General features: G+C 40.6%; 2 protein-coding genes across 2 annotated transcripts in view; one reads left to right on the forward strand and one right to left on the reverse strand.

The window, feature by feature from the left end:
* The window catches only part of LOC310759185 (uncharacterized protein), a 146,547-nt gene extending 128,639 nt beyond the window's left edge, over window positions 1–17,908 (forward strand). Inside the window, exon 5 of the transcript XR_014546242.1 lies at window positions 17,898–17,908. The gene's annotated coding sequence lies outside the window, so the exon portion shown is untranslated. The remainder of the gene's footprint in view (window positions 1–17,897) is intronic.
* The window catches only part of GALNT2 (polypeptide N-acetylgalactosaminyltransferase 2), a 64,029-nt gene that overhangs the window by 3,896 nt on the left and 33,745 nt on the right, over window positions 1–26,388 (reverse strand). The window contains exons 3-15 of the mRNA XM_083606057.1: window positions 24,713–24,866; window positions 22,742–22,840; window positions 22,577–22,644; window positions 21,642–21,707; window positions 17,919–18,040; window positions 15,208–15,295; window positions 11,751–11,838; window positions 9,096–9,199; window positions 7,529–7,655; window positions 6,237–6,329; window positions 4,610–4,693; window positions 3,116–3,242; window positions 55–174 (exon numbers count right to left, since the gene is read on the reverse strand). Coding sequence (XP_083462183.1) covers window positions 55–174; window positions 3,116–3,242; window positions 4,610–4,693; window positions 6,237–6,329; window positions 7,529–7,655; window positions 9,096–9,199; window positions 11,751–11,838; window positions 15,208–15,295; window positions 17,919–18,040; window positions 21,642–21,707; window positions 22,577–22,644; window positions 22,742–22,840; window positions 24,713–24,866 — 1,340 coding nt within the window. The remainder of the gene's footprint in view (window positions 1–54; window positions 175–3,115; window positions 3,243–4,609; window positions 4,694–6,236; window positions 6,330–7,528; window positions 7,656–9,095; window positions 9,200–11,750; window positions 11,839–15,207; window positions 15,296–17,918; window positions 18,041–21,641; window positions 21,708–22,576; window positions 22,645–22,741; window positions 22,841–24,712; window positions 24,867–26,388) is intronic.

Below are 26,388 nucleotides of genomic sequence, written 5' to 3' on the forward strand. Positions count from 1 at the left end.
TGATATTGGTGTGTTCTCAGCCCTATTTGCACAGGCTGTATTCTGTGTACTGACCTGTCTACCATCATTTTCTCTACAGCCCTGAAGTTTTATGAGTGAGCCAGGAGCTCGGTCTACAACAGTAAGGCACAAATCCATATGTTTCACTGACTTGTCCTTTGTTAAGGCCCATTCCTGCAACAGAAAGGAAATGAGACATAGTTATATTCATGCAGAATGTTTGCAAAACATTTCATTTACCTGATGGTTACAAAATTCTTCTAATATAAGAAAAGGCTCTTACAAAGACAGAAGTGTCTGTTATGAAATGCAAATTGCTGATTTTCCTCCCTCTCTCTCACTCTCCCTCTCTCCCCCCCTCTACCTAGGGAGAAACATTTGAGAACTCTGCCCCAATGATTTTAGATGGTGCTTTGGAATCCAATATTAATCCTGGAATTGTGAATCTGGAAGTGCAATACTGCTTTTAAGATGAACTGGAGAAAGTTGTCCTATAATGCCCTCTGCTGGCGGTACAGCACAATATCATACAGCTGGATCCTACCTTCTGGGAATACCTAAATGTACTGAATGAATTTTAAGGTTTTGCTTCACCCCTAAGAAAGTAAGAAACAGGAAAGACTCATAGACAACGTTTGAACTGCCAGTGACATTTTATACCCATCTCTCTTATAAAACCTGTATTTCAGCATGTAAGGTAAAGCTTGCCTGGACAGTTAAGTCCAGTCAAAGGAGACTATGGGGTTGCGGCGCTCATCTTGCTTTTCAGGCTGAGAGTGCCGGTGTTTGTCCACAGGCAGTTTTCCAGGTCATGTGAACAGAATGACTAAACCGCTTCTGGTGCAACGGAACACAGTGACGGAAACCAGAGCGCACGGAAACGCCGTTTACCTTCCCGCCGCAGCAATACCTATTTATTTACTTGCACTGATGTGCTTTCAAAGTGCTAGGTTGGCAGAAGCTGGGACAGAGCAATGGGAGCTCACTCCGTTGCGGGGATTTGAACCGCCAACCTTCCGATCGGCAAGGCCATGAGGCTCAGTGGTTTAGACCACAGCGCCACCCGCGTCCCTTTCAGCACATACACCAGGCCATTTCTGATGACTATCACTCACACAGGCAATGCATATTGAGGGTCTTGTTCCATCTCCAACTTGCTTTGAAGTGCAGTTTTCCATCATTGGAGATGATCAAGATCGACCTCTCTGCTAACTACACTGTAAGAACCCAGCTCTTCCATAGGAATATTTCAAATGCAGAACTGCAGCAGCGCCACTTCATTTTCAGTAAAGAAACATGCAGCCTACTTCTGGGAAGTGGCAGCAAATGAAATCTGATTGTACTAGGAGTCAGATTAGGACGAAGGTGCCACTGAGCAATTGACTTAACTAATGGGGTTTGGCAAAGAAGCCATTTTGTAACAGTGTTTTAAAATGATTAATGTGCAAGTCAGCCCCTGAATGAAAATACTGAAAAACTACGTGAAGCATGAGATGTTAAAGGGTATTACAAGCATATCTTTCCCAAGTAGAAGGTTGTACGTTTAACGAACAATTATTCTTGGTTTTCATTCCATCAGCTTAATTTTATTTCCCACATGATCTGACACGCCTAAGTGGAGACTCGCTCCTCAACTATTGGGGCAGCTTAAAGTATTTCCAAAATGGAGCAACACTCACAGCGAATGGGGAGGGAGGGAGACAGTGTGGAAAAGGATTGAGGCAAAACAAATGTAGAAAAAAGGCTGTGGAAGAAATTAGCAGGCTAGGCTGGAGGGAAAGGAGGGCTGCAGAGAATGAGGGCTTCTGTGTTGCAGACAGCATGGGTAGCCAAGAGGAGAATGGAACAAGGAGGAAGCATTTAATGAATGGCTGCAGTGAGAAAAAAGATAAAATTATCATGCTTAAGGAGAAGGGCCAGGAGCTAAAGGAAAGCGTTCTGCTTTGACAAAAAGGCAGGAGTGATCTGAATTGTGGGAACTGCCTACTTTCCTTAAGTTCCACTCCTGCCTTTGACCACAAGATGGTGCCATTCCCAAACAATGACCTTCACAAGCCAAGGGAGAAAAAGCAACTGAAGTTGCAGTGCTAAGTTGCAAGATGAGAACAATTTGACTGCAACTCTGCTGCAGGAAAAGATGACCACAGGTACTTAATGCATCCATTGCTTGAGGTCTGTTGTGTATGCATGCTCCACTTCCCCTTCAGCCTATGGAATTTGTGCTCCTGTAGCCATGCCAGATATTTTATTTCTTTTCACTCAGCCAAACTATCCCCATGCACTGCATGGGATATGGAAATAAATACCGTATTTTTTGCACCATAACACTCACTTTTTTCCTCCTAGAAAGTAAGGGGAAATGTCTGTGTGTGTTATGGAGGGAATGCCTATGGGTGGCATGCCTACGGATTTTCCTCCTCTAAAAACTATGTGCGTGTTATGGTCGGGTGATCGTTATAGAGCGAAAAATACGGTACATAAGTTTATTGACATCACTTCTGCACATCATCTCAACGTGAAGCAAAAAGGCATGAATTTTGAAAATGTCAGCTTTGTGTTCTCTTGTTTAAGGCACCATTTCATTGGTAGCTGTTCAATTATGTTTAACCATGAGGTTCAAGAGCTGTTAATGGAAATCCGTGTTCTAAAAGTAAGAATGTCTCTCTCACACGCATATACACGCAACCCATTCATTCACCCACCTTATCCTCAACATGAAAAAAAAAATGCTTGCAGGCCAAGTCTCAGAAGGATGAAGTAATACTTCAAATGTCTATATGTTAAGTTTCTGTATCTGCACAAACAATGAGAAGTTAAGCCTATTTACAGCCCACAAAAGCTAAATTATCCAGTATCCTTTCGTTTGTCATGTCATATCTCCTTAACACAAACGGAAAGCCATATTTGGCAAACATCAGAAGGAAAAGTGAGCAAAACACAATTTAACAATGAATTTCCAAATAGGCAGGTCTGAAAGACTTAAAAGAGTAATATAGTAATAAACCTACTTTCTTTGGCGTAATAAAGAATATAAAATGTGATTTTTCCCATCAGTCTTGTTTCTAGCATGTAGTGAATTTAATTTATTGCCACTTATGAACCTGTGATTACTAACCTGGTTTCCCCCGGCATTATGACATTCATAAACACCGACAACGCCATCTGCAAAATGGCCTAAAGTGTCAAGGCAATTGGTTCCTTGCTGCAAGGCCCCAAAAGCTATATCTTGGTGATCAGGTACCCTGAAAAGTAAAACACCACAAAGCAGTTTAGAATTCCAAGCATCCTTCAATATTAAAAACTACCATGTTTGAGTAAAATTCAGAGGCAACGCAATGCAATTCTTTTCTAGAGCTTTCCTGTTGGTAGCTCTTTCAGCCTCCCCCAAAACGGCATTTTAAATTCCCCTGGAATTGAAGATAAATGACGCAACAGCAGCCAACTGCACCACAGGAAGTTTTCCAATAAGCAGGTCTTCAAACACAGTTATGGAGGTACAGCAGAGAGCAGAAAAATACTCAATGTGCTGTGCATCTCTCTGCCTTGTATCCTTTAATATAGGCATTCAAAATATTCTTTCAAATCCCTTTCTCCCCATAACACACCTGATGAAGCAGCTAAAATAAACTGAACTGCATCCAGAATGACAATTGACAAGAGATGAGAAATTACTTCACACTGATCTGGTTTAAAGTACTGTCAGGGCAGAAACTCCCTTAACTAAACATGAATTAGTTATTCCTCAATGTCTTTTCACCCCACCCTGTTAAATTCACATTTATATGCACAATAGGAAAAACAGGGATTCTATCTACTTTAGTAATTACGAGTATGAAATAAGGAGTTGATAAGAAATAAGGAGTTCCAGATTATTTCCCTAGAAGTGACCACACACAGAAGAAAAAAAATTATCCATGTGACTTTTATATAGTATGGGAAATGCATAGCTTGAACCAGAAACTTTGTGGTTGGGGCCCAGTCTAGTAAGCCATCTGGGTTTGTATATTCCAATCTTCAGCTGCTTTTTAGGTGCAGATGGGAATAGGGACATGAAATGTTAGCTTTTGTGATTGGCAAGCAGTGGCTGGCCTCTGAAGCAGCCTCCTATTCCAGCCTAGGCCAAATGGCAGAAAGGCAACTTTGCTTCCTGGCCCGGCCAACAGTACAGGACACCACTTTGAGCTCCTTAGATCAGGCATAGGCAAACCTGGCCCTCCAGGTGTTTTGCGTCTACAGTTCCCATCATCCCTGACCACTGGTCCTGCTAGATAGGGATCATGGGAGTTCTAGGCCAAAAACATCTGAAGGGCCGAGTTTGAGGAAGCCTGCCTTAAATGAAAGGAAGGATAGAAATGAAATAAATAAAGAAACAAACAAACATATATATGCTATGTGTTGTGTTTTTAGTGTATCGTGGATTTACAAAAGCAGCAAACCTATTCCTAGCAATACTATCACACTTGATGTACAAGCTGCATTTGAAGGTATTAAAACAGATGGACAAAAGCGACAAAATAAAAGTTAAATGAGGAAAGGATAATGTTGTTCCCACTCCCCAATTTGCTGAAAAGCAACAGCAAACATCATTTGTATAAAATAGATGACTCACCTTAGCTCAGGGTACACATTTTCAAGATACCACTTGAATGGTTTGCAGTTAAGTCTCCTTCTCAACTCCATTCGGCTTTGAATACTATTGAGAGAAACAGTGTTTATCAGCTATATTTAAATTGGCACAATCTAAAAAGAACCATTGGTTCCTATCTCAAGGGTAGTTCTGTGTTGCTGGACGAAGAGCATCACTCAGAGTGCCACCTTGTGGTCAAAGGCAGAAAAGAGAACTTGAGGGAAAGCTCCCAGAGTCCTAGCCAAGCTCCAACAGGTTGCTCAGACAAGACACAGAAACATACACCGAGAGAACAAATGCCCACTTCCCCAACAATAACTAAATGGGGAAAGCATGTTAAGCTGGATAAACTATGGTGATTAATTGGAGCAGCCAAAAACAGGGCGAGACCTGATGCCCCTCACCCAGCAACACAGAACTACCTTTCAGGTGTGAACCAACGCTTCTTTCTCTTGTTGCTGGAGAAGAGCTTGAGTGAGGAACATGTTAAATAGAAAGTATGAGGTTTCTTCTTCCACCCGAGATCCCTCACTCCACTCCCCTGGATCATATTTGGGGTTAACGAAGGGATCCAGTGAGCCCAACACTGGTGGCTAAAGGAGGGTGTTGCAATAATGGATAAATATTAGCTGTCCCTTGGGAAATGTCAAAAGGGTTACGGGAGTCTGGAGCAAGTTCAGCCCAATGTGGAGGCTTAATGTGGATGGGAGACCCTTTTGTTGTGGAGCTGTGACTGATCACGCTGTCCGTTCTGTGAAGGCAAGACAGAAGTAGGTTTTGCCACAGGGAAGTCAGAAAGGATAGCAGTAATGTGACCCCTTAGCTCCACATACGTATCTGCCAACAAAGCTTCCTTTATTTGTTGTGAGAATGTCAGTAGTAAGCTGAAAGATAGGAGCCTGAGAAGCAGTTTGTAGAGCACTTCAAACAGGGATTTTATTGGGCACAGAAGACTGAACGGACTGAATAGAGGGATGCAGGGGAGGGGGAAGGAGTTAAAAAACAACAACACAAAACCATAAACTGCCCATCCTCAGAGGACCGGGGAGAATGCAAAACCTCTAAAAGGGAACGCTGCGAGTTGTCACACAGTATCCTCAAGCCCTCACTCTTTATAAGGAATGGGGCAGTCACTAGCCTCAGTCAGGAGGTCTGAGTGCTGCTAGGAGGCATTCCTAGATAATAAGAGCAATTGGCTTCACATCCATTTGCCGCTTCCCCTACAGAAGGCCTCAGTGGCTTTCAGGTTTTGTGTTGCTCCGCAGATTACAAGTTGGTTAGTGCCACCTGAGGCCACATTCTCTGGCAAGCCGACTACCACTAGAGCAGCAAGGAGGAGCCTGAGAGGCCAGGAAGCAAAGTTCCCTTAAGGGAGAGAGCTAGGTGCAGAAAATTCTGGATTCTGGGAGCTTCCCTCAAATCTTTCTTATCTTTGGCCATAAGGTGGGACTGAAACCTTCACTGATGCCCGTCTCTGGAGACATGTGAAACTGTATTTCTATAGTCAACGATACTTTTAGCATTAACTTTATAATATTTTAAATCCAGGCCACTTCCGAAAGGCAATCTCAAAACGCACTAACAATAGGAAAGGAGTAATTACACTTACTTGCCATAAGGTACATTTCTGGCTGAAGGCACTGCTGCATAATAGAAATTTTTGTATTCATCCATCCAGACTTCTGCTGCTCTACGTGTATTTCTGGAAATATAATTCAGTATGTTATGTTATTTTTGCTCTTATTAATGTGGCAGGGTCCTTATTCCCTTCCTATCTGAGTACCGCAGATCCTTGAACATTAAAGATGCTGCAGGAACCAAAATAATAGACAAGTTTCATTCTTTCCCTCCTTTAGGTCATGATCTTGCTCAAAAAAATGAGGATCTTCCTTCTCCATTGACCAAGCGTTTGTAGAAAAACTGATTTCTGTGCTGTTGTCAGTAAGATACATTTTGAGGTTAACATGTTCACAAGTAGCACGACATGTTCCTTTCCAATTTGTCTTTTTATTGCTCCCAGTAATATTGTTTGAGGATTCATTTTGATCTCATGTCCTACTATACTTCTGATACACTTAGCATCTGATCAGTGTTAGCTAACCCAAGGACCTTGATACCAAATATGGGCATATGTGCGCTCTTCCTCTTTTATACTAACAACTCTGACATATTTGGCTACATTTTGACTCCCAATTTTTTCTCGTTGCCATAGAAACATGCTGAAATCCAAAGACCTTTATTAATTCAATATATATTGATTCATGCTCACTGGAATTTATTCAAAACCTTCTATTTTATCTTAACAGGCAATAAAATAAACATTATTGGTGGAAGTACTTACACAAATATTTGGCAATATACTTTCATTTTTCTGACTACTGCCCTTCCTAACCTTGAACATGGTAGCTAGGTAGGCCTAACTAGTCATGTTCATCTTTGCTTTTTCTACACTGGCCTGAAATTAACTTCTAAAAGATTTGCTGTATCAGTGAGATCAACCCCTAAACCTTCTAACTACAATTAGGACTTGTCACATTTTCAATGGTTGGTTGGTTGGTTTGATCATCGATACTGGTAATATCGGAATTCCCTAAATTGATTTTGTATCCCAGCACTTTTCTATAATATGGTTACTTTCTTCAACAACCTTTTCGACTGATGTCATTGGTCTTTGAAGGAGAAAAACTATACCACCAGTGTAGCACAGAATTTTTGCCCCATACCAGGGAATGTTTGCTAAAGGTTAGCTCATTTAGTTATTCTGACAGTAGTTTAAGCTGCAAAGACTTTTTAAAAAGCCTCAATAGCATTTTACTCTTTGATAAAGAGCTCAGACAGCTAATTATAAGCTAATCATCTTTGGTTCCATTGGTTTACTAAAAGCAATCTCTTGACCGTTACCTTGCAAAAACGGTACCACTTCCTCCTGGGAAGGTATAAGGGTGTTGTTTTCGGAACACGTGGCCAACTCTGCTGCATGGAATTATTTCTAGGCTCCCTCCGCACTGCCAAACACGGAATGAAATCTCTGTCATTGGGAAACAAGCAATAGATAATAAAGAAGAAGAAGACAAGAATGCAGAAATAGTTCTCTGTTCCTCCAAACATTCCTACTGCCCGCAACGCATGCACAGTATGTATATTTTTAAATCCCTGGAAATTTCTCGGGATTTTCTTGTATCCTGAAAAAAGGGAGTTGGGAGAGTTTTTATTACTTGATTGACAAAAGGAAATACTGTGATGGGAGAGGGGCTGTGCATGCACAAATCCGCAGGAATATCTGAATCAACATTTTCCATTTATTTTCTTTCCTTTTTTGTTCTTTAATATGGATTTGTAGGCTATGGAAACAGTGCGGTTGCCTAGTCTTCTGAGGTTATTATCCCATTTTGCTTCAGCAATTTGTGCACACTGAAGCAACATCACACTAGAAGAGCAAGAATGAATGATAAGAAACACATCAATGTCAGGGGTGGTGGGACCCATTTGTGCAAGAATCAAGCTTGTCTCTCCCACGTGGTTTCTATATTCTTGTATACTGCAGCAGTGTAGATGGCAACCACTTCCCTCAGAATCAATAAGAACAAAATTGCTACTTTTGTTCCAGTTCTTTCTACCCTGTGCTATTTTTATGTGCCCCTCATGTCAACACTTATGGCAAACCTGCTACTTCACCTCTCAAATTCCCATTTTGGATCAGGTTAATTTACTCCCTTTCTTTCCTAATACAGTAAAAAGGAAAAGCTTATGTCATCGGTACAAATTATTTAAAATGTCCACCCACTTACAATTAGGTAATTAAAAATGTTTAAATTCCAACATTCAATAGGCTACCATAACTATGTGGACATTCGCATTTCTTGACTCTTACATTAACACCTTGAAATAAGGACCAATAACTAAAGTGGGCATGGGGTGGGATCAATATTTGACGATGTAATAGAATTATAAAATCACAATCCATCTTTGGCTAAGGTGCCAAGTGTCTACTAGGAATGATAATCAAAATTAATTAGCTCATCCCTCAAGTAACGACTTTACAATAGATTTCTTAAAGTATTCACAAGAAAATTAAACCCATGAACTGTGTGTGCCCAACTTTAAGTTTTAAAAAGTGTGGAACCTTTTTTAAACCCTGCTAAATGAGACACTTTTGCAACATTTTAATTAACACAGAATGGTGTTTCCAAATTATGCATGACTTGTTTAAAGGCTAAAATCCCTTTAGTTTTTGTCTGCTTCTCCCTTGTACAAAGAAGTCCTCTCAGCTTTTATTTTTCAACATAAAGCTCTAATTTTAGAATGCAGCCCTGTTGTGGCTGAATTTTTGCCAATAATCCACTTAAAGTATTAGCTGTCATTTTAACCCACTCCAGACAGTGAACTAAAGGCCATGAACTCACAAAAATTAGATTACAGTATAATTTGCTTTTCTTCAAGAGAGAATTCGATGCAGAAAGATTCTTACCTAGATTTTCTCCACCCCATACATCCATCATCATATCATATTTTCCCAGCTCTTCAAAATAAAATTTGTCCATCACAAAGAGTCCACCAGCTATCATTGGTGTTCTAAAGAGACAGGAGGGATAAAAGAGGGAAACTGAACATTACATACTGGCACAGGATAATTGGATACGAAGACTCTTCAACAAAGCATTTTCTGTTCATACCTTAAATAGGCCATTTTGCTCAGTTCTAGCTATCTGAACATGCTACCACTCTGAAACATGTTATCACGTAACTAATGTGGTTAAAACTGATTCCTGGTTAACCATTTCTCAGATTTCTTGGAAGTAGAAGTGGCTATTCCTAGAAATTGAAAAATGTTATCTGCACGCTTGTTCTGAAACAGACCATAAGTAGCCAGAAACTAGGATCCCTAGTTCAGATTATACAAGAAGCGGAAATTCAAACTGAAAGTGAATTCTGCTGCAGTCTTCCTTTGGACTGTGCAGAGAGAAGTGGGGGAGAAGCGTGCGAGTCCAAGGCTTGTTAAGGCTCCTTCCTGCTCCTGCATATTATCATAAATTAGTATGATGTGCCCTAGAGCAAGTTATAGCTTAAGATATGTGAAAATATAACTCTTTGCCCTCTGAAGTTCTTTAAGTATTTTACAAACCAACATACAAATCTATCCCATTTATCGATTTAAATTCAGGATAACGCATATTCTGCTCAAAACATGCTTCGCCTTAGATATGAGTTATGTACATTTGGTTATTCTGCTTCTTGTGTTCATGGAGAGGGATAGCAGCTTATGTGGCACACAAATCCCACACCTCTGACCACTGGAATTGTAGGAGATCCCCTGCCAACTTTTAAGTGTATCATTCTGAAGGAAAGGAAATTTACATTAATTTAAAGTGAAGGCAGATATCCCGTGAAAGAGCGTTCTATGCAGAGAACTAAATTTAGGATCTGCATGGAACACACACAGTGCAACAGTTTAAAACAGGGGTGGCTAACCGTTTCTTGGCCCAAGGACTATCTATTCACCCTTGGCCAGCCCTCTGAAGGGTACATACCATGGTGTGGCCAAAGTGGGTGTGGACAGCCCTCTCTTGCTCTCTCACACAATCCACACACCAGCTCATGCAAACCACATACCCCAGAGGCTGCTCTCATTTGCCATGTAAAGTTCAGACTGCTGCCATTTTATTTCTGGCGGCGGGTGGGTGTGGGGCACTCAACCACACCAAGCTAAAAATGAATCCTGTTTTTGAAAACACGTTAAACTGAAAACAAAAACCAAACTTGCCAGTATCAGGCACAAATTGAGATGGGAGGGGAGTCAAGCTGGGAAAACACCTTGCCTGGGGGGTAAATCAAAGCAGCAACCACAAGGACTGCACTTTGCACGTTCAACCTTTCTTTTTTGGATTATTTTTTCCCTTGATCCCAAGGAGATGCAAAGTGCAGCTGGGACCAGTCTCAGCAGCCTGGCTCCACTCTCATTCCAAACTTGCATCTTCTCTTCCTCCCCGCAGGCAGTGGGTGCGGAATGCAAGGGAAGGGGGAAGCTCATCCTTAGAAGGCTAAGGGATGATATGTTGGCTGTGTTACGTTTTGTTTGCTTCAGAGTGCTGCTCCCTTCTGGGAAGGGGCTGACAAGGGAAAAGGAAGGGAAGGATGCACCACCAGCAATCCATTGCAAGATCATAGCAAATCTCTGTTTTTGAGCTAGATAACCATATCTGCTCATCCTGCCCAGCAAGAGCCAGTGACTTCAGCTACTCTAGGGAACAGACATATGTCTTCATTCATTAGGCATTGGCACAAAGGATGCTAAGCATTGCAGAAGCTCCTTAAAGAGGAAGGAGCTCTTAATAAAGGAAGTGGCAGCTGCCTCTTGCAGTGACTGCACAAAGGAAATTCAGCCCTGCCAAACAACAAAACACAAACAGCCAAGGAACACAGTCTCAGTGCCATTATAATAATAATAAAAAAGCTGCAAAAATTGAGGGGGTCCCCAAAGACCCACCAGAAACCCTTCTGGGAGGCCAGAGATTGCTCACAGGTTAGCCATCCTTGGTTTAGAAGTTAATAGTTTAAAAGTTCAATAGTAATAAGAATCAAACTGTGTACACAAGAATAATTTGTATGCTCACGTTATGCTATTTGGGTAAAGCAGCAACTAAAGAATGAATTAAATTAGTACGCTATCCGTTTTGTGAGACCCCTACTGTTTAAGGAGTCTTGTATTAACTAATTTTCTATATTACTTTCTTGGTATGTTGTGCACAACAGAAAATCACTAAGCTTCATAAAACAGTTTTCAATTTCTCCTTCCTTGCGGGCAGTTCAACCTCACCTTAAACGGAAGGTTATACCTTGTTATGTTTTCCAGTGGTAAGTCTCAGATAACTCAATATCACTACCACAGCAAAGCTCTGGTATTTAATACACAGTGAGCAATATTTGACTTCAAGTACCAGCCTGCCATATTTCAAGTTGAGACTTTAATTTGCAAGACTTTCCTCCTGCATTTAGAGTTTGTGATGTGCAAAGTAATTCAAGAGCAGTCTGCCAAGCATAACCTGGGGAGATGGTAACTCAAAGTTGCACTTACTAAGAACCACAACATTGTTTTGTGAGGGGAAGGGTGGTGGCAGGAACATACTTTATGGGAGCAACTGGGTTTCCTTGCCGTGCTCTTCTTTGCTCAGGTGTCATGTAATCCCACTTGAATACCAAATTCCAGTCGAAGCCTAAGAGACAGTGGGGAGGGAAAAGAAAAAGTTACAAAAGTGCAGATTACAACATTTTGTTTCTTTTAGTTTTTGGACCCATGGTTTAAAACAGACAAAAGTTTGCTTTAATCTATGGTTTCTCGTTTGCATGTAATGACAAGCAAGGGTTCTAAAATTAAATTAAACAGTGTGGAAGTCCTGTTGTGCAGGAGAATGAAAGAACAGGAAGAATGCATGAGATTTCCAGCTCATTCACGTAACATGGAACCATGTGCGGTTTGTAAACAACAGCTAAGGGTTTAACAACAAATGCATCTTTTGAGGTTGTTTGTTTCCTCTCTGCTGATGCAGAGAGGAAACAGTGTTATGAATGAATCGGGGACCGTGTTGTTTTGCTGCAACAAAGCACAATGAGCGAGCCAAGAACAAATAATGGCCACAGACCGAGGTAACAATTCCAGGTTAAGATGTGATATTATACAGAGGTCCTGGCTTGTCTGTTCCTCTCTGTGTGCACTTAGAGGGTCAAAGTGACCAAGATCAGAGCCCATTACTGGGATGCGCAAGAGAGACCGCTGCCTCCGCTCTGGCTGGGCTAGGGGAAATCAGAATGAAATTAAGGCTGCTTTTCCCTGTGCATTTGTTCAATTACTAATGCTAAATTAGGACAATAGTTGTGAGACGTAAATTATTCCCACTGCTCTGCAAAAACAGTCAGAAATAGCTTGCAACTATAACTACTGGCGTTATGGTTAAAGGTAAAGGTAAATGACCCCTGACAGTTAAGTCCAGTCGCGAACAACTCAGGGGTTGCGGCGCTCATCTCATTCTATAGGCCGAGGGAGATGGTGTTTGTCTGCAGACAGCTTCATGTGGCCAGCATGACTAAGCTGCTTCTGGCAAACCATTTACCTTCCCGCCAGAGCGGTACCTATTTATCTACTTGCACCGCGTGCTTTCGAACTGCTAGGTTGGCAAGGGCTGGGACCGAGCAACGGGAGCTCACCCCGTCACAGGGATTCGAACTGCTGACCTTCCGATCGGCAAGCCCTAGGCTCTGTGGTTTAGACCACAGAGCCACCTGCATTCTGGAGTTATGGTTAGGAGCTTGTAAATAGCTTGCAACTACTAACCATAACTCCAGGACCACATGCGCAGAGACCAGCTGTTAGCTGTTACAGAAAATCTGCTGATATGGAGCTTACAGACAAGCTTCAACTAACAAAGAATCAGTGATTACAGTGTAGGGCTAGGATTGTGAAGACCCAAGTTGAAAGCCCCAGACTGACCTTGGGCCAGCCACACACTCTCAACCTAGCCTACTTCAAAGGGTTGTTGTGAAGTTAAGCAGGGAGGGGAAGAACCATGTTCTTCAACTTGTTCTCCTGGGTGGAAAAGCACAATTTAAATTTAATACAGGAGAGATTAGATTAAATTTAAATTAAAATAAGGGAAGATTTGCTGAGTAATTGATAAGAATTTGGAATACAGAAAAGGGAGGCATGAGGAAGTCGGGGAAGAAAGGTATAAGAAATTAAGATATGAAATGGTACATGTTTTTTGTTTTGTTTTTGTTTTTGTCTGTTTATGTATTTGTTATATGTTTGTTATTGTTATAAAAACCTTTAATAAAAAATTATTTAAAAAAAAAAATGTAATACAGGAGAGACAGATATTCTTGTTACCCCAGATGATTGCAATAATGAATATTCTGAATGTGCCACAAAAGTGTAATTTATAATCCTTTTATAATTGCTGGATATCTGACACCTAAAAAGTTAGACAATTATGCATTTCCAAACTTTCCTTTGATGAAGAATTATTTTATTTTCCCCAGAAGCAAAGCGGCATACTTTTGGAATACGTATTTCCCAAGTCATACCTAAACACCGTCCAGAAGCATTTTAATATTTTTCTGTAATTTGAGACTTTGTACAAGAAGCCATTTTATTTCCCTAAGGCTAAGGGACTCTGCTTATCTTGCTAGACTATACACAAGGGGACTGAAACTGGTTAGAAGTGTCAGAATAATTCACTGAATTTCAGTTGAAAATGAAGTCCAATGGTAACATGTGCATAATAGGCTAATTAGTATGATAGAAGCAAAATGAGTCTCAACTGTTTTTTCTACATGTGTATACATGTGCTGTTCTTATTCATATGCCCTCCTCTGCTTAGCAGATCTGTAGGCTATCGGAAGCAATATACCAATTAAGATACAAGCTCAACTTACTTTCATTGTACTTAGATCCTTCATCAGAAAAGCATTTTGCATACTAATTTTACACAGCACTAATTGTAGTGTTGTGATCACTAAAATGCTTTTTCAAATAGCAATTTGGCACAGAATGTTCTTAATCCGAACAGTAGAATAAATGCAGCTGCTTCCCAGCTATTATTGAGCCAGAAGTTGTCTGCACGAGAACAGGCATTAGGGGGCTCTTCTGGAGCAAGAACGAAAAACATCGAGCATAAGATATCTTGAAGGGCTGGCAGGATTAAGGAAAGTAATCTGACATGGATGCATCAGCCCAATTTGATCAGACAAGCTCCACCTACTTTAAGGCTAAATGGAAATTGTGTACCAAGATGATTTGTACAGCTAAAATGGACAACACCATAAAGAAGTCTCCCCCCCTTTCATAAGGAAATTAAGTCACCATCACCTGCTCATAATGATTATCTGAAACTAGAAGACATGAATGGTTTTGAGGGGAAGGCTTCAAGGATATGGGAAGGGAAGAGAAAGGGCTTTTCTGTTCCCTTTTCCCTTTCCCGAAATCCAGTTCAGACCTTGTAAAGCCTGATCAGGACTATAAGATAACTGTTTCGGATTTACAGAAGCCCTCTTACGAGGCGTGGGGATATACTGAACATTCTGCTTGTTCTTCTTTTTCTCCAAAAGATCTCCAAAGCTAATTACAGCAATAAACTTCACACAAATGTAGTTCATACAAATGCAACATTTAAAATCAACTAACAGAGAGAAAGTAATAGCAAAAGAACTATGCATCGTATATTCTGTTTCCATGCATGCTACTCGGGCATATATGGACTTAAATTTGAGGTAGAAACATCCCACTTTATATCCCCTGAACACTTCTGTTTTCACGGCTTAAGTATAGCCTTACATTTTTGTGAAGTTATTATAAAGATCTGCGATTTCTATCAGATTTTTCAATTCAGAAAGTAGCATTTCTTTTATATAAAAAAAAACAAACCTAACTTAACAGGTATTCATGCAAAACTATGCCATAAAAGACCTGCTTCAATAAGAACACCCCAACTCTTTTTACGATTTCAGCCGTGTGTTGTGTGTTGACATGCTTTGGTGTGTTCACATTTAGGGGTCCTGGGAAGATCGTATATTCCAGTGAAAGTACATACCTCCTTTTAAATCAGCCGATGCTCCCACATACTGGAAATTGTCCATATTAATCACATCAATTATAGGAGACACAACTCGGGTCTTGTCCTAAAATAAATATTTGGAGGGGGTGGAGTCAGTGTAAAATATTCAGAGACGGAAAGTTGTTAAAACTTTTTGAAATGGATGGAAATTGTCACAAAATCCATACAAAGGCAATCTACTTTTCTAATTATCCCTCCCTTGAAATGTATTTGCTAGAAAATATTTCTCTATATTTAAGTTTTCCTTATGTCCTCAAGCCCCATTGTTCATTCTATACTTTATTTATGTGAAAAGTAGACCTGGATACTGAAGGCACCATTCACATGGCAAGCAACAGTAATTTGTGCAGGCCTGGCCCTGCAGTAGTCTCAAAGCTGATGGCACCTGCCTGCAAAGTCATAAATTTATTGGTATTGTATCTTTCCTATAAGAAGTGTTTAACCTCTAATGCATCTGTTGGAGAGAGATTAGGCAGATGAGTTGATCAAGAACCCTCAAGTGAGCCTTGGATCTGAGCAGGAATTTGAATTTCCCCCCACATCCAAGGCCAATAATCCAGCTGGTAGGAGGATCATGAGGATCTGGGGAAGGGTGAGGGCAACACAGTGGGATGGCACCAAATAAAATGGATCAGGAGACAAGGAAAGGAACAGTCCAACCTGTTTGGGTATGTTCAGGAAAGCAGAGGGGGGCTAATTATGGAACCCTACAACTATTTATCAATAAAATGTGTGCCAGGGAGGTTAGAAGGCAACCAAGAGGAACCCCCAGGTAGCTGTGGGGCACAGGGAGCCCTGCGAAAAAGAGTGGGGGCCTATTCCTCTGTGTCTAGGCTGTGCATGATCGCCAAGCAGGCAAGAAAAAGCAAGGAAGTGCTAAAGATCCTGTGTACGACACACAGAACTGCTCACTTCTGTCTCTATCTTCTCTGCCCTCCATTTCTTGCTTTGACTCCTATGACCTGCCTCTTTCTTCTTCGCTCCATGGCCCCCTTCCCTCTGCTTCCATTGAGTCCTTGTCCCTTGCCTCTCTAACCCATCTCTTTCTGTATTTTTCAGCTTGGTCTTCAGTCCTCCACCTTTTGTTTGCTCCCCCAAAAACCAGCAGAGCCAAGAACTAGCACAGTTAGGTCTTAATGGTAAAAATGCAGGTCTTGAGGCAAGTGAGCAGCTTCACCCACCAGCTCCCTCACCTTCGTGTTTATCTCGGTTCATCCTCCTCTCTGGCTCTCTTTGTGAGTGCACACATGTGCACTTTTTAAATATAAAGATGTTTTATACTTGTGCATACCTCGGGGCTCCCTCCCCCCTGAGTCTCGCAATACCTCCCTCCTGAGTATGGTAGTGATGTTTTGGCTACATGAAGACTAAAAAGAGCTGTAATGATGATTACAACAAGATTATGCTTACTCCTATTATACTGCCTATCCTACACTCAGTGCTTTCCCCCCCAAGGGGTACTCAGGAGTACTCAAGGGTACACAGTACCGGCACTTCTCTTTATTATTATTAAAAAGTGTAGTATGTACTGTAACAACTTCATGGCAAGTACAGGCACCTATTTTTCTAGAAAAAAAGCACTGCTAATGCTACTATAAAAGTACAGTGGTACCTCGGTTTTCAAACGTCTCCGTTGACGAATGTTTCGGAACTTGAACACTGTAAACCTGGAAGTAAATGCTTCGGTTTTCAAACTCGCCTCAGAAGTTGAACAGGAAATGCGGCTTCCGTATTGAGTTTTCCATATTGAGATTTCCATTTTGAGGCTTCCGTTTTAAGTTTTTGGACGTTTCGGAACTCAAGCGGTATTCCGGAACGGATTATGTTCGAAAACCAAGGTACCACTGTATAACGTTTGCCAGTATCATTGCCAGTTATTAAGTAAACCATTTCCAAACTGTCTGTAACAATAGCTGATTATAATATAAAAAATTCCTGAATTCAAAGTAACACCAAACAGAAGTGACAAAACTTGCCTGCTGTTAAAATAATCAGCTTTACAGTAATGTATAACACAAAGGAATTTGACTACATTTTCTTGGAAAGAACCTCCAAACCCTTGTTCACTGGTTGCCTTTTCTGCAATTTTCCCAGTCTTATGGTATGCTTCTTGATATGGGTTAAGCGTGTATCCTAAGTGTAACTATGCTATAGTAATATGGCACTGTGATACAACCATTGTTTTCAAACACTTTCCTAATACCTAACAGAATTGAGGTCAAATCAATTGTTGGCTGACATGTCAACTATTGCTAGGTTTAATTGTGTGTCCTACTAAACCAAGAACTACCCTCAGGAATTCTTTATTTTAAATCAATGATTATTTACAAACAATTCTGATCTAATCATGTGAGGGGCAAAATGTACAAATCTCCCTGCCTGAAATACTACTTTTTCAAATTTCATTTCATTCATTTATTTGGTTCATTTACAGACCACCCTTCATCGAGTTAGGATCACAGGGTTGTTCACAATACAGTAAAAAACCACTATCCATGGATGAAATCAGGAGTTCACAACTCTTTGTATCAAATTGGCATGCTAGTTAGTACACTGGGAATTATTTTGGAAGAGCGGTTTGAAATGAGATGCAGATTGAAAACAGCCACTACAAATGATTTTAAGCACCACAAAATTCAAACAAAACAGTGTTTATGGATCAATAGTCTATGTTCCTCATAACAAACCTCAGCTACTCTCTCTAGAAGAGGCTCCAGCCAGTGCTCGTTGCATTCACAATGACTATCCAAGAACGTCAGTACTTTAGCCTGTGCTGCATCTGCCCCTCGGACACGAGAGCGCATCAAACCTGAAAATCAAGACCACATATTAGCCAATTTCTTTTCTTTCTTTTTTTGTTGCTCACTATTCCATCAGTTTAGTAATTCAGTTCAAAAAGAATCAGACTACTGGCAAAAGACAAAACAATTGAGTTTACTTATCATCCTGCTATACTTACACCTTCTACAACATCTAGCAGTGGCTGTTGTTGGATGACAGGACAGTGAACTAGACAGCCCATTAGACCCGATCCTAATAAACTTCTCTCGTGACTAATACAATCACACTCGGCTTTCCTATTATCATGTTACTGAGATTCACAACTGCCTTGTGTGAAGCATGAATCTGGTGTGCTTGTGGATGAACTTGTGCCGGTATTCTAAACTGGGCCAACAACTTCCCGCTGTGCGTATCCAGAGGTTGCAGCGGAATGAGGGAAGTCTCCCCTCTTCACATCATGGTGCCTGAAAATTAGGAGTGCCGCTGTAGCAAGTTCCTAAGTACTAAGGACATTATGAAACATAATTTCCCCAGCATCCCTGGTACCCAGGATGTTGCTGCTGCAGCAGCAGCATTCTAAATTCCAAGCACCATCGAGGAAAGAGAGCATCTCCCTTCCTCCACGTCGTTATCATTGCTCCTGAAGTGGTACACTGCAGTCGCCATAATAAGGGGACTGTGGGGGGAAGAATTAGGGAATCAGAGAGTGCTGTACTTCCAGGGGTGTAAACAGGAGCACAGCATAGCCCCAACTGAGCTCTGAATTAACATAATTATTAGTTTGCTTGGGGGAAACAGCTCTATCTGCTGAGTCCAGCTCTAAACTAACCTAAAGTGAAATGTTGCCCATCACTAGTTTACTTGGAAGCACTTAACACAGGAGGAAGGGGAAAACTTTCAGCAAACACATAAGCCTTGATATCTTACAGTGTTTCCATTTTTACATTCATCCAAAGTGTGTGATAGATAGCCTTGCAAGCCTCACACAGAAGTTTGTGCATTGCAGTTTGAATTTTTAATTTGCTTATTTCTCTCTACACCATATTGTGCTTTGTTCATCTAATAAGCTACCCATGTGTGCATCACTTCATATAAAGACTGAAAAGACTACAAACATCCATGATGTAGTAATTAGATGTAATCACACATTCTAGTGCAATCCTCATTACTTTCTAGCTCTAATTCTTATGTGTTAGGCAGTCCCTCTCTGCTATAAAACTGATAATAGGAAGAACATTTTAGAATAATTTACGCCGAGATATTCACAACCTTAACCCTCTTCACGCCTCTGGGAACAACACTACTAATGAGCTGTTAAAAATTGTATAGACCACACAGTTTAAACAAAACCAATGGGATGTTTTGTAAATCAACTCCAGTTTAAATTATTTTATAATATATTTTGGTAGTATAAGGTCATGATGACTATACAAGGAAGGTATCTGGGATAAATAAGCAGTCACATTATTAACAGATAACCCCCAGTACTCCTTGTCAAAATGATGCTCATGTTTCAGAAATAGAGAATATACAGGGGGGGGATACTGCAGTAAGAAATAAAGGAAAACTTAGAAAAGGCAAATTATATAATTTAAAATTACTTGCACATTTCATGTTCAACAAATCTCTTCAAAAACACTCTCCTCTACCTCTTGAACTTTTCAACTCCCTCCCATCTTTTTGTTTCATTTGCCCAGTGGAAAACTTTTCTTCTGATCATATTCTCCTGATTTTTTTTTTTTTAATACTGCTCTCTTAGAGATGTTTATTATGATCCAATAGCAATATTGAAAGCTGACTATCTCCTTAACTTAGGAGCTATTATAATTTTTATGTGCGAACCCAACAACACAGTGCCTTAACCCATCTTCCACTACCCAGTGGTCTGAATAACTTGCCACTCTTTCTGCCTTTGAACATACAGCTTATAATCGTCAGTGTTGCATTTGGGCGTATACTGATCTATACATTTGTCAGGATCAATATAATAATTTTACTGTTAACCTCAGCTGACTATACTTCTCTCTTTTTCTCCGTCATATTTGCAAATATCTGTTAATAAGATAGTAGTAATCAATCATCATATCCAGCTCTTAATGACAGGTTATTGATTTTATTACTCTGTTTCTCAATGGCTGAAACCTAAGGTTTTGTATATTTTTGGCTAGCTTACAATATATACTTTTTAATATCTTATAGTGCAATTATTATGCATGTCTTTTCTTTTTTTTAAGAACCCTGTGCATTTTTTCAGCTCAGGAATCAATTGAGATGTGAATAATGAAATGCTATTTATGCCTCTACCTGATCTTGCCAAACATTTCATTAAAGCTACTTTGTGAGCAATCTATACATGTTATGAACTCCAAAAGAAAACAAAGTTTTAAGTTCAGCACAAGAACATCATTTAAACTTCACAAAATATAAGAAACTAGAATACTGCCACTGAATGATGAATTTGTCCAAACTTTGTAACAGAAGTTCCTGCAGATGCAACTATGCCACTACTGACTATGAACTGGAAATACCTTCCATCTTTTAACTGCCTCCTCGGGTATATGTTGCACGGTTACAGGAATTTTGTAGATAATACAGCAGTTATCAAATGTAATCAATAAATTTATTTAATTTCTAGCTCACCCTTCCTCGCAAAGGAGTCTAGGGTAGAAAAGACTCCTTCTGGGCCTTCTCGGTAGTGGCGCTCTCCCTGTGGAACACCCTCCCTTCAGATGTCAAGGAAATAAACAACTATCTGACTTTTAGAAGACATCTGAAGGCAGCCTTGTTTAGGGATGTTTTTAATGATTGATGTTTTATAACTTTTTTATATTTTGTTGAGAGCCACTCGGGCTGGCTGGGGAAACCCAGTCAGATGCGGGGGGGGGGGGGGGAGAGAATAAACAACATCATCATCATCATTATTATTATTATTATTATTATTATTATTATTATTATTATTATTAGAACAAAGCGTGGTCTAGCCATCCACAGAGAACAAATTAACATTGACTTTGAAAGTTTCCATTCTACTGGAATGCCGCTGACGGTTTTATTGCTGCTGGTATTACAAATTACATTTTTTTTATTTTCTGACAATACATGTTACACCTACAAGGCAAGATTCAATAATCATCTCCTACCATTAGGGAAGAAAATACAAACATTAATTCATATACTTCTGAATGCTTAACTACTTGCGCTTTACAATCTTTTGCAGATATCTAGGCCAGGATTTTAACTGCTTGTAACTTAGTCAGTAGTTTTTCATAAAGAGCACCGACGATGCGGTGCAACTGAACAGTCATTCTTTCTAACTTATGGCAGTAGAACAAAGCAATTAGACCACCAGCTTTCCACACTTGACTTCTAAAGCCTCTATATAGTTAGGAAGCTGTTGATTTAGGAAGGGCTCCAGGCCTCCAGTACTGTGAAATGAGAGCATTTATAAAGTGAGCCAGAAGACAGAATAATAAAAGACTATCAAATTAAATAGCTGCCTCTTCTGCTCTATTCAGTGCATTTCATTTCTCTACGTACCATACCTGCAACAAGAGCATGTTTTTCCTAATAACAAAAGTAATTCTGCCTGGAATTCTTCACATTTTCCCCACTCAAAACAAAACGCTCACCTTCCCGGCGATCATTTCGAAGTATCCGCACTTTCTCAATTTTACCAAGGAGCGCACCATCCTCAGCTGAGGAAAAAGGCGTAACTGGTTAATCATTTGTTCATGTTGGCTCAAAAAACAGATGGGGAGAGTAACAGTCAAAGACCTACAACTACCCAGGTTTTGGAGCTAAGAAATACCTGATAACTTCTTTTCTGGGGCAAACCTGCTTTACAGGACATAACTATGAGCATGGGTAAAAAAATTCAGCTGAATACGACTTAAATTTGTTTTTAAACATTCTGCTTTTAAATAGTGTTTTTTAATGTTTTTATTGTTTGATTGTCATCTTTTTAAGGTACGCTGCTGTGATATGTTGTGTGATTTACAGGTATATAAATCCCTCTATAAATAAATAAATAGATGGAAACTCAGCTCAAGCAACTAGATAGATCAATTGCTTGTGATCACAAGTCAAATTGCTGTATTAGCAGCACTGAACCCCGGGTTGCAAGCTAGGCAGTGTGTATGGAGGTCCTGGGCTGCCCAGACAACAAGACACACATACCCTGGCCTTGTTGATGGGGTCCAAAGGAAAGCAGAGCAATATGCTTGGCACCAGCTTGGCTGCAAGAGTTGCTGGATGGAGGTGTACAAGGTGCCATCCAACCGCCTTAGGGATACCACTCTGGATTTGTGCAGGGTGTTAGCTTTTTCTACAACCCCAGGGGTGCACCCCATTGTTTCTCAAGATGGATGGATGCCAACAACAAGCTATTTCATTCATGACATCATAAAGAAAGTGTTAGCTTTGGTTGCTACAGACTAGGTAGGACCCTGACAAATACGTGCCAACCACAACCACACAGAAATCCACTAGAGGTTCAACAACTATTTCAATATGTTATTTTAATCTTGAGATGACTTCAGGAGCAGAATCCTGTATGAGTACTCACCATCATTACTGTAGTCATCTACAAGTATGATTTCCTTGATAAGATGTGACGGGCTTTTCTTGAGAACACTAAAAAAAAGAGAGAGGAATTTCAATTCATATTATCACCATATATCACCACATTAGAGCAGCCCCTTGCAGGTGAAGAAATTATTCTCAGAAATACCTGACAACTGTTCGAAGCAAAGCCGATCGTGCCTCATTGTGAAAGGTGATTACCACACTGGTAGCTGGCAAGTCTATCCGCCACTGCTTCCGTTGACACCTTGACAGAAACACAAAGCATTTCAAGCATTAGACCTCTTATGTTTAGCGGTGCCATCTAAGCAGAGATGCTTACTGAAAGATTCACAGCAGGCATCCATATTATATCTTGTAGGAGAGGAGCAATGGCAGAAAAGTCTGATGAACAATTGCTGCTGTAAAAAATAAACTGCAATTCCCTATGCTAAAATAAGCTCAGGGACAGTGTTAAAGATTGTGATTTGAGAACTGGTGGGAGTTCTGGGGCTGTTCTGTATGGCTGTTCTGCATGACCCGCACGGTCCCTTCCAACTCTATGTTTCTATGTGTGTGGTATTCTGAATGTTGCTGACATTTGAGTACATGGCATGGAGTACCAATTGTCATATAGGCCTCTGTAGAAATGTTATCCTTATGTTGCAAGCCTTGTGTTTTTGAAGCATTCCCTTGCATAGGTGCAAGGTCTACTTCTGTTCCTAGGCACAATGGAGAGGATACCAACTTTTATAGCCACTCAAAACTCCCACATCATCTCTGCCCACTTATTATTATAATAATTTCTTATTTATATGCTGCCCATCTGACTGGGTTGCCCCAGCCACTCTGGTGCTTCTAGCAAACTTCAGTGAAACATCACGCATAAAAAACTTCCCTATACAGGGCTGCCTTCAGATGTCTTCCAAAAGTCAGATAGCTGTTTATTTTCTTGACATCTGCTGGGAAGGCGTTCCACAGGGTGGGTACCATTACCAAGATCCATGCTGTACTAAGAGTTATCATTTCTGTGCGAGGTGGCATTTTGGCAAGGCAGACTCTTATTGGGTTGAAGACCTTCGAAAGAGGAAGCTCATCCTAAACGGCTCAGACAGTCCTTGACAATGGATAAGTCAAGCTGCGAGTCATCTGCACAACGGTATCCCATTAAAACTAGTTGTCAAATTGAAAAAGTATAATAATCACAAAATGCTTGTAGCTTAAGAGCAGTGTGGTGCACCAGTTATGTTTAAATCAATTCCTACCAACGGCAGCAGAAAATTGTGTCTAAAGCAATTCATTTGATCAGCTTTAATAGTCCAAGTTGAATATAGGCCTTCTAAAGTGAACCAAATCCTCAAAATATTTAAAGGGTCCATATAAAATTAAGCTGCTTAAAAGTGTCACTGGCAGTATGACTGAAAAGCCTTGTTAATCCTTTGTTTATTCCACTCCAGAATTAATCGGGGCAGGTAACCTTCATGCATTTCTAGGCCTCTTTTAAACACATGACACAGGAAGGAAAATATATATATAAATGTTTTTTCTCCATGCATAGCAGGGCAGGTACTTTTATCTTTAGTCTATTTTATACATTCCAATAGACCCTCAAGTATTTTAAAGCTTCTGTCCGAATAGAGGCCGATCCTTACATTATATTATGAAAAGCTTGCATACTGAAATATCACTTTAGAACTAGAGAAGGCCACATTTCCACTGGCTTCATCCTTTGTAAATATCAGAAAGACTACAGTTTTAGAGAGGGGGCTAAAAGAAGCCACTAACTGGGAAATAAGGGGCTGACTTTGTTTTGCCAACTTGTAAGGGAGTTTACCTTGGATATGAAGCCACATGACAAATAGGCATAGCTTTGGAAGACAAACTGATGCCATGCAAAAAATAAATAAATAAATAAACAAGGTAGCAACACTGAACCTAGTTAATCAATGATCCCACCAAAAGAGCCAAGCCTTAGTTCCTAATGAGGTAGAAAACATGTGTCTATATGATTTCAGATGGCATGTGGTCCATCTATGAATGAATGAATGAGTCCTACTTTAAAAAGGTTAACGGGGTGAGGGTGGGGGGAGAGGCAAAGCTACTTAAAGGAAGCCAATATATGCAGCAAATTGGTACTTACTGATCATGTCTAGTATCTGGTACACTTCTGTCCATGCGCAGCTTATCACTTTCCACTTGATTAAACTTATTACGGGCATACGGGTCTTGGCCAGCTTTGACCATGGTGACTCCAACATAAGCTTCCTGGTCAAAATCTTGCCACCTAACTTTCCCTAAGAAAAGGAAAATCTGGTGTTAAAAGATTCAAACACAAAATGCAGGTTTTGTAAAGACAATATACAATTAACAGAGAAGCACAGTAAAATTTCTAAATAGTCAGAAAGGTGGGTGACATCTTTCCTTCAAACTCAACAGGTTCACCCTCCCCTCCAGTCGCACACCGGCCACGTTTGGATTATTAAATTTTGGTTAAACGAGCCAAGATATGCAAACGTTTCAGGCACATATATGAAGCCACTTGCTTGCCCCTTTGTTCACTCACTCTTGCACAAGCAACCTCAAAAGCCCCAGTTAACCACACCTTCCTATTCTATCCAAAGTAGGAACTATGGTTAGTGGCTTCCAAAGAAGTCAGAATATGAAACATAATTTAAGTTGGCTTCCGTACGCTGGCATGTTCGAATATAACAGAAAGTTGGGTTAACTGCAGCATTCCGGCTTGCTTCTTTATTCATTCACATGAAAGGAAAAACAAAATGGCTGCATATGGGTGCCTGGAGCTCATGCAGATCCTGGCTTTGAGACTCCAAACATGGCTAAAGAGTCTTCCATGCCAGCCCTATCAACAGCATTTTCTTACATGGTTCTGCAAGTACCATGCACTTTGTTGTAAAATAATAACAACTGTGCACCAGCTGCTCAGTTTTAAAACCTATTGCAGAACTTGTGAAAAACTTAAAAGCGGGGCAAAACTACATGTTGCATTAAATGCATTAAGGAAGTTAAAATGACAAAAAAATTGAACTAACTTAGCTGGGGCTGGCCCTGCCATTAGGCACAGTGAGGGGGCTGCCTTAGACAGCAGATGCAGAGGAGTGTTGGAAGACAGGGCTGTATGTCTAGCTCTATACAGTGGAACCTCTACTTACGGATGTAATCAGTTCTGGAGGTCCGTCCGTAAGTCAATCCAGGTCACTGGTAGAAGCGCCGCTGTGCGCAGGTGCAATTGGCAGTAGTGTGCTTTTGCGCATGTGTAGACAGCTGCAGCCGCTTCTGCGCGTGCGCAAATCACGGCAAACCCGGTATTTACTTCCAGGTTTGCAGCGGTCGCAAGTTGGATCGGATCCAAGTAGAGGCGGTCGTAAGTAGAGGTTCTACTGTACTCCCTTAAGCTAGCCTGCTGCCCTCAGCTGTAGTGAACACTGCTGTGTCCACAGTAAGATTCAGTGATCTGTCGAGTCTGCTTCTGTGCATGGAATGCACTTTTATGGAATGTACTTTTATATCTGTAAACCGCCTTGCGATCCTCAGATAAAGAGATGTATTGAAATAAATTTAAATAAAGAAACAGAATGGAAAGCGCCATCTTCTCATTCTCTCAGGCAGCAAGCATTTTGGTCCGGTTCTGAATTGCCGGGACGGTGACAGACCAAGAGGAAGAGGTTTAAGGGTTTGCTCCTGCCCGATGTAAGTCACATCCCCCAAGCTGCAGTGACAAGCAACAGTTCAAGAGGGAGACTGTGAGCCTGGTGTGTGCATGTATACATTTGTGTGGGTTACGTTTTCCCTAATACT

Source organism: Podarcis filfolensis (assembly GCF_964270895.1).
Source record: "Podarcis filfolensis genome assembly, chromosome: 3".
Lineage (NCBI taxonomy): Eukaryota > Metazoa > Chordata > Lepidosauria > Squamata > Lacertidae > Podarcis > Podarcis filfolensis.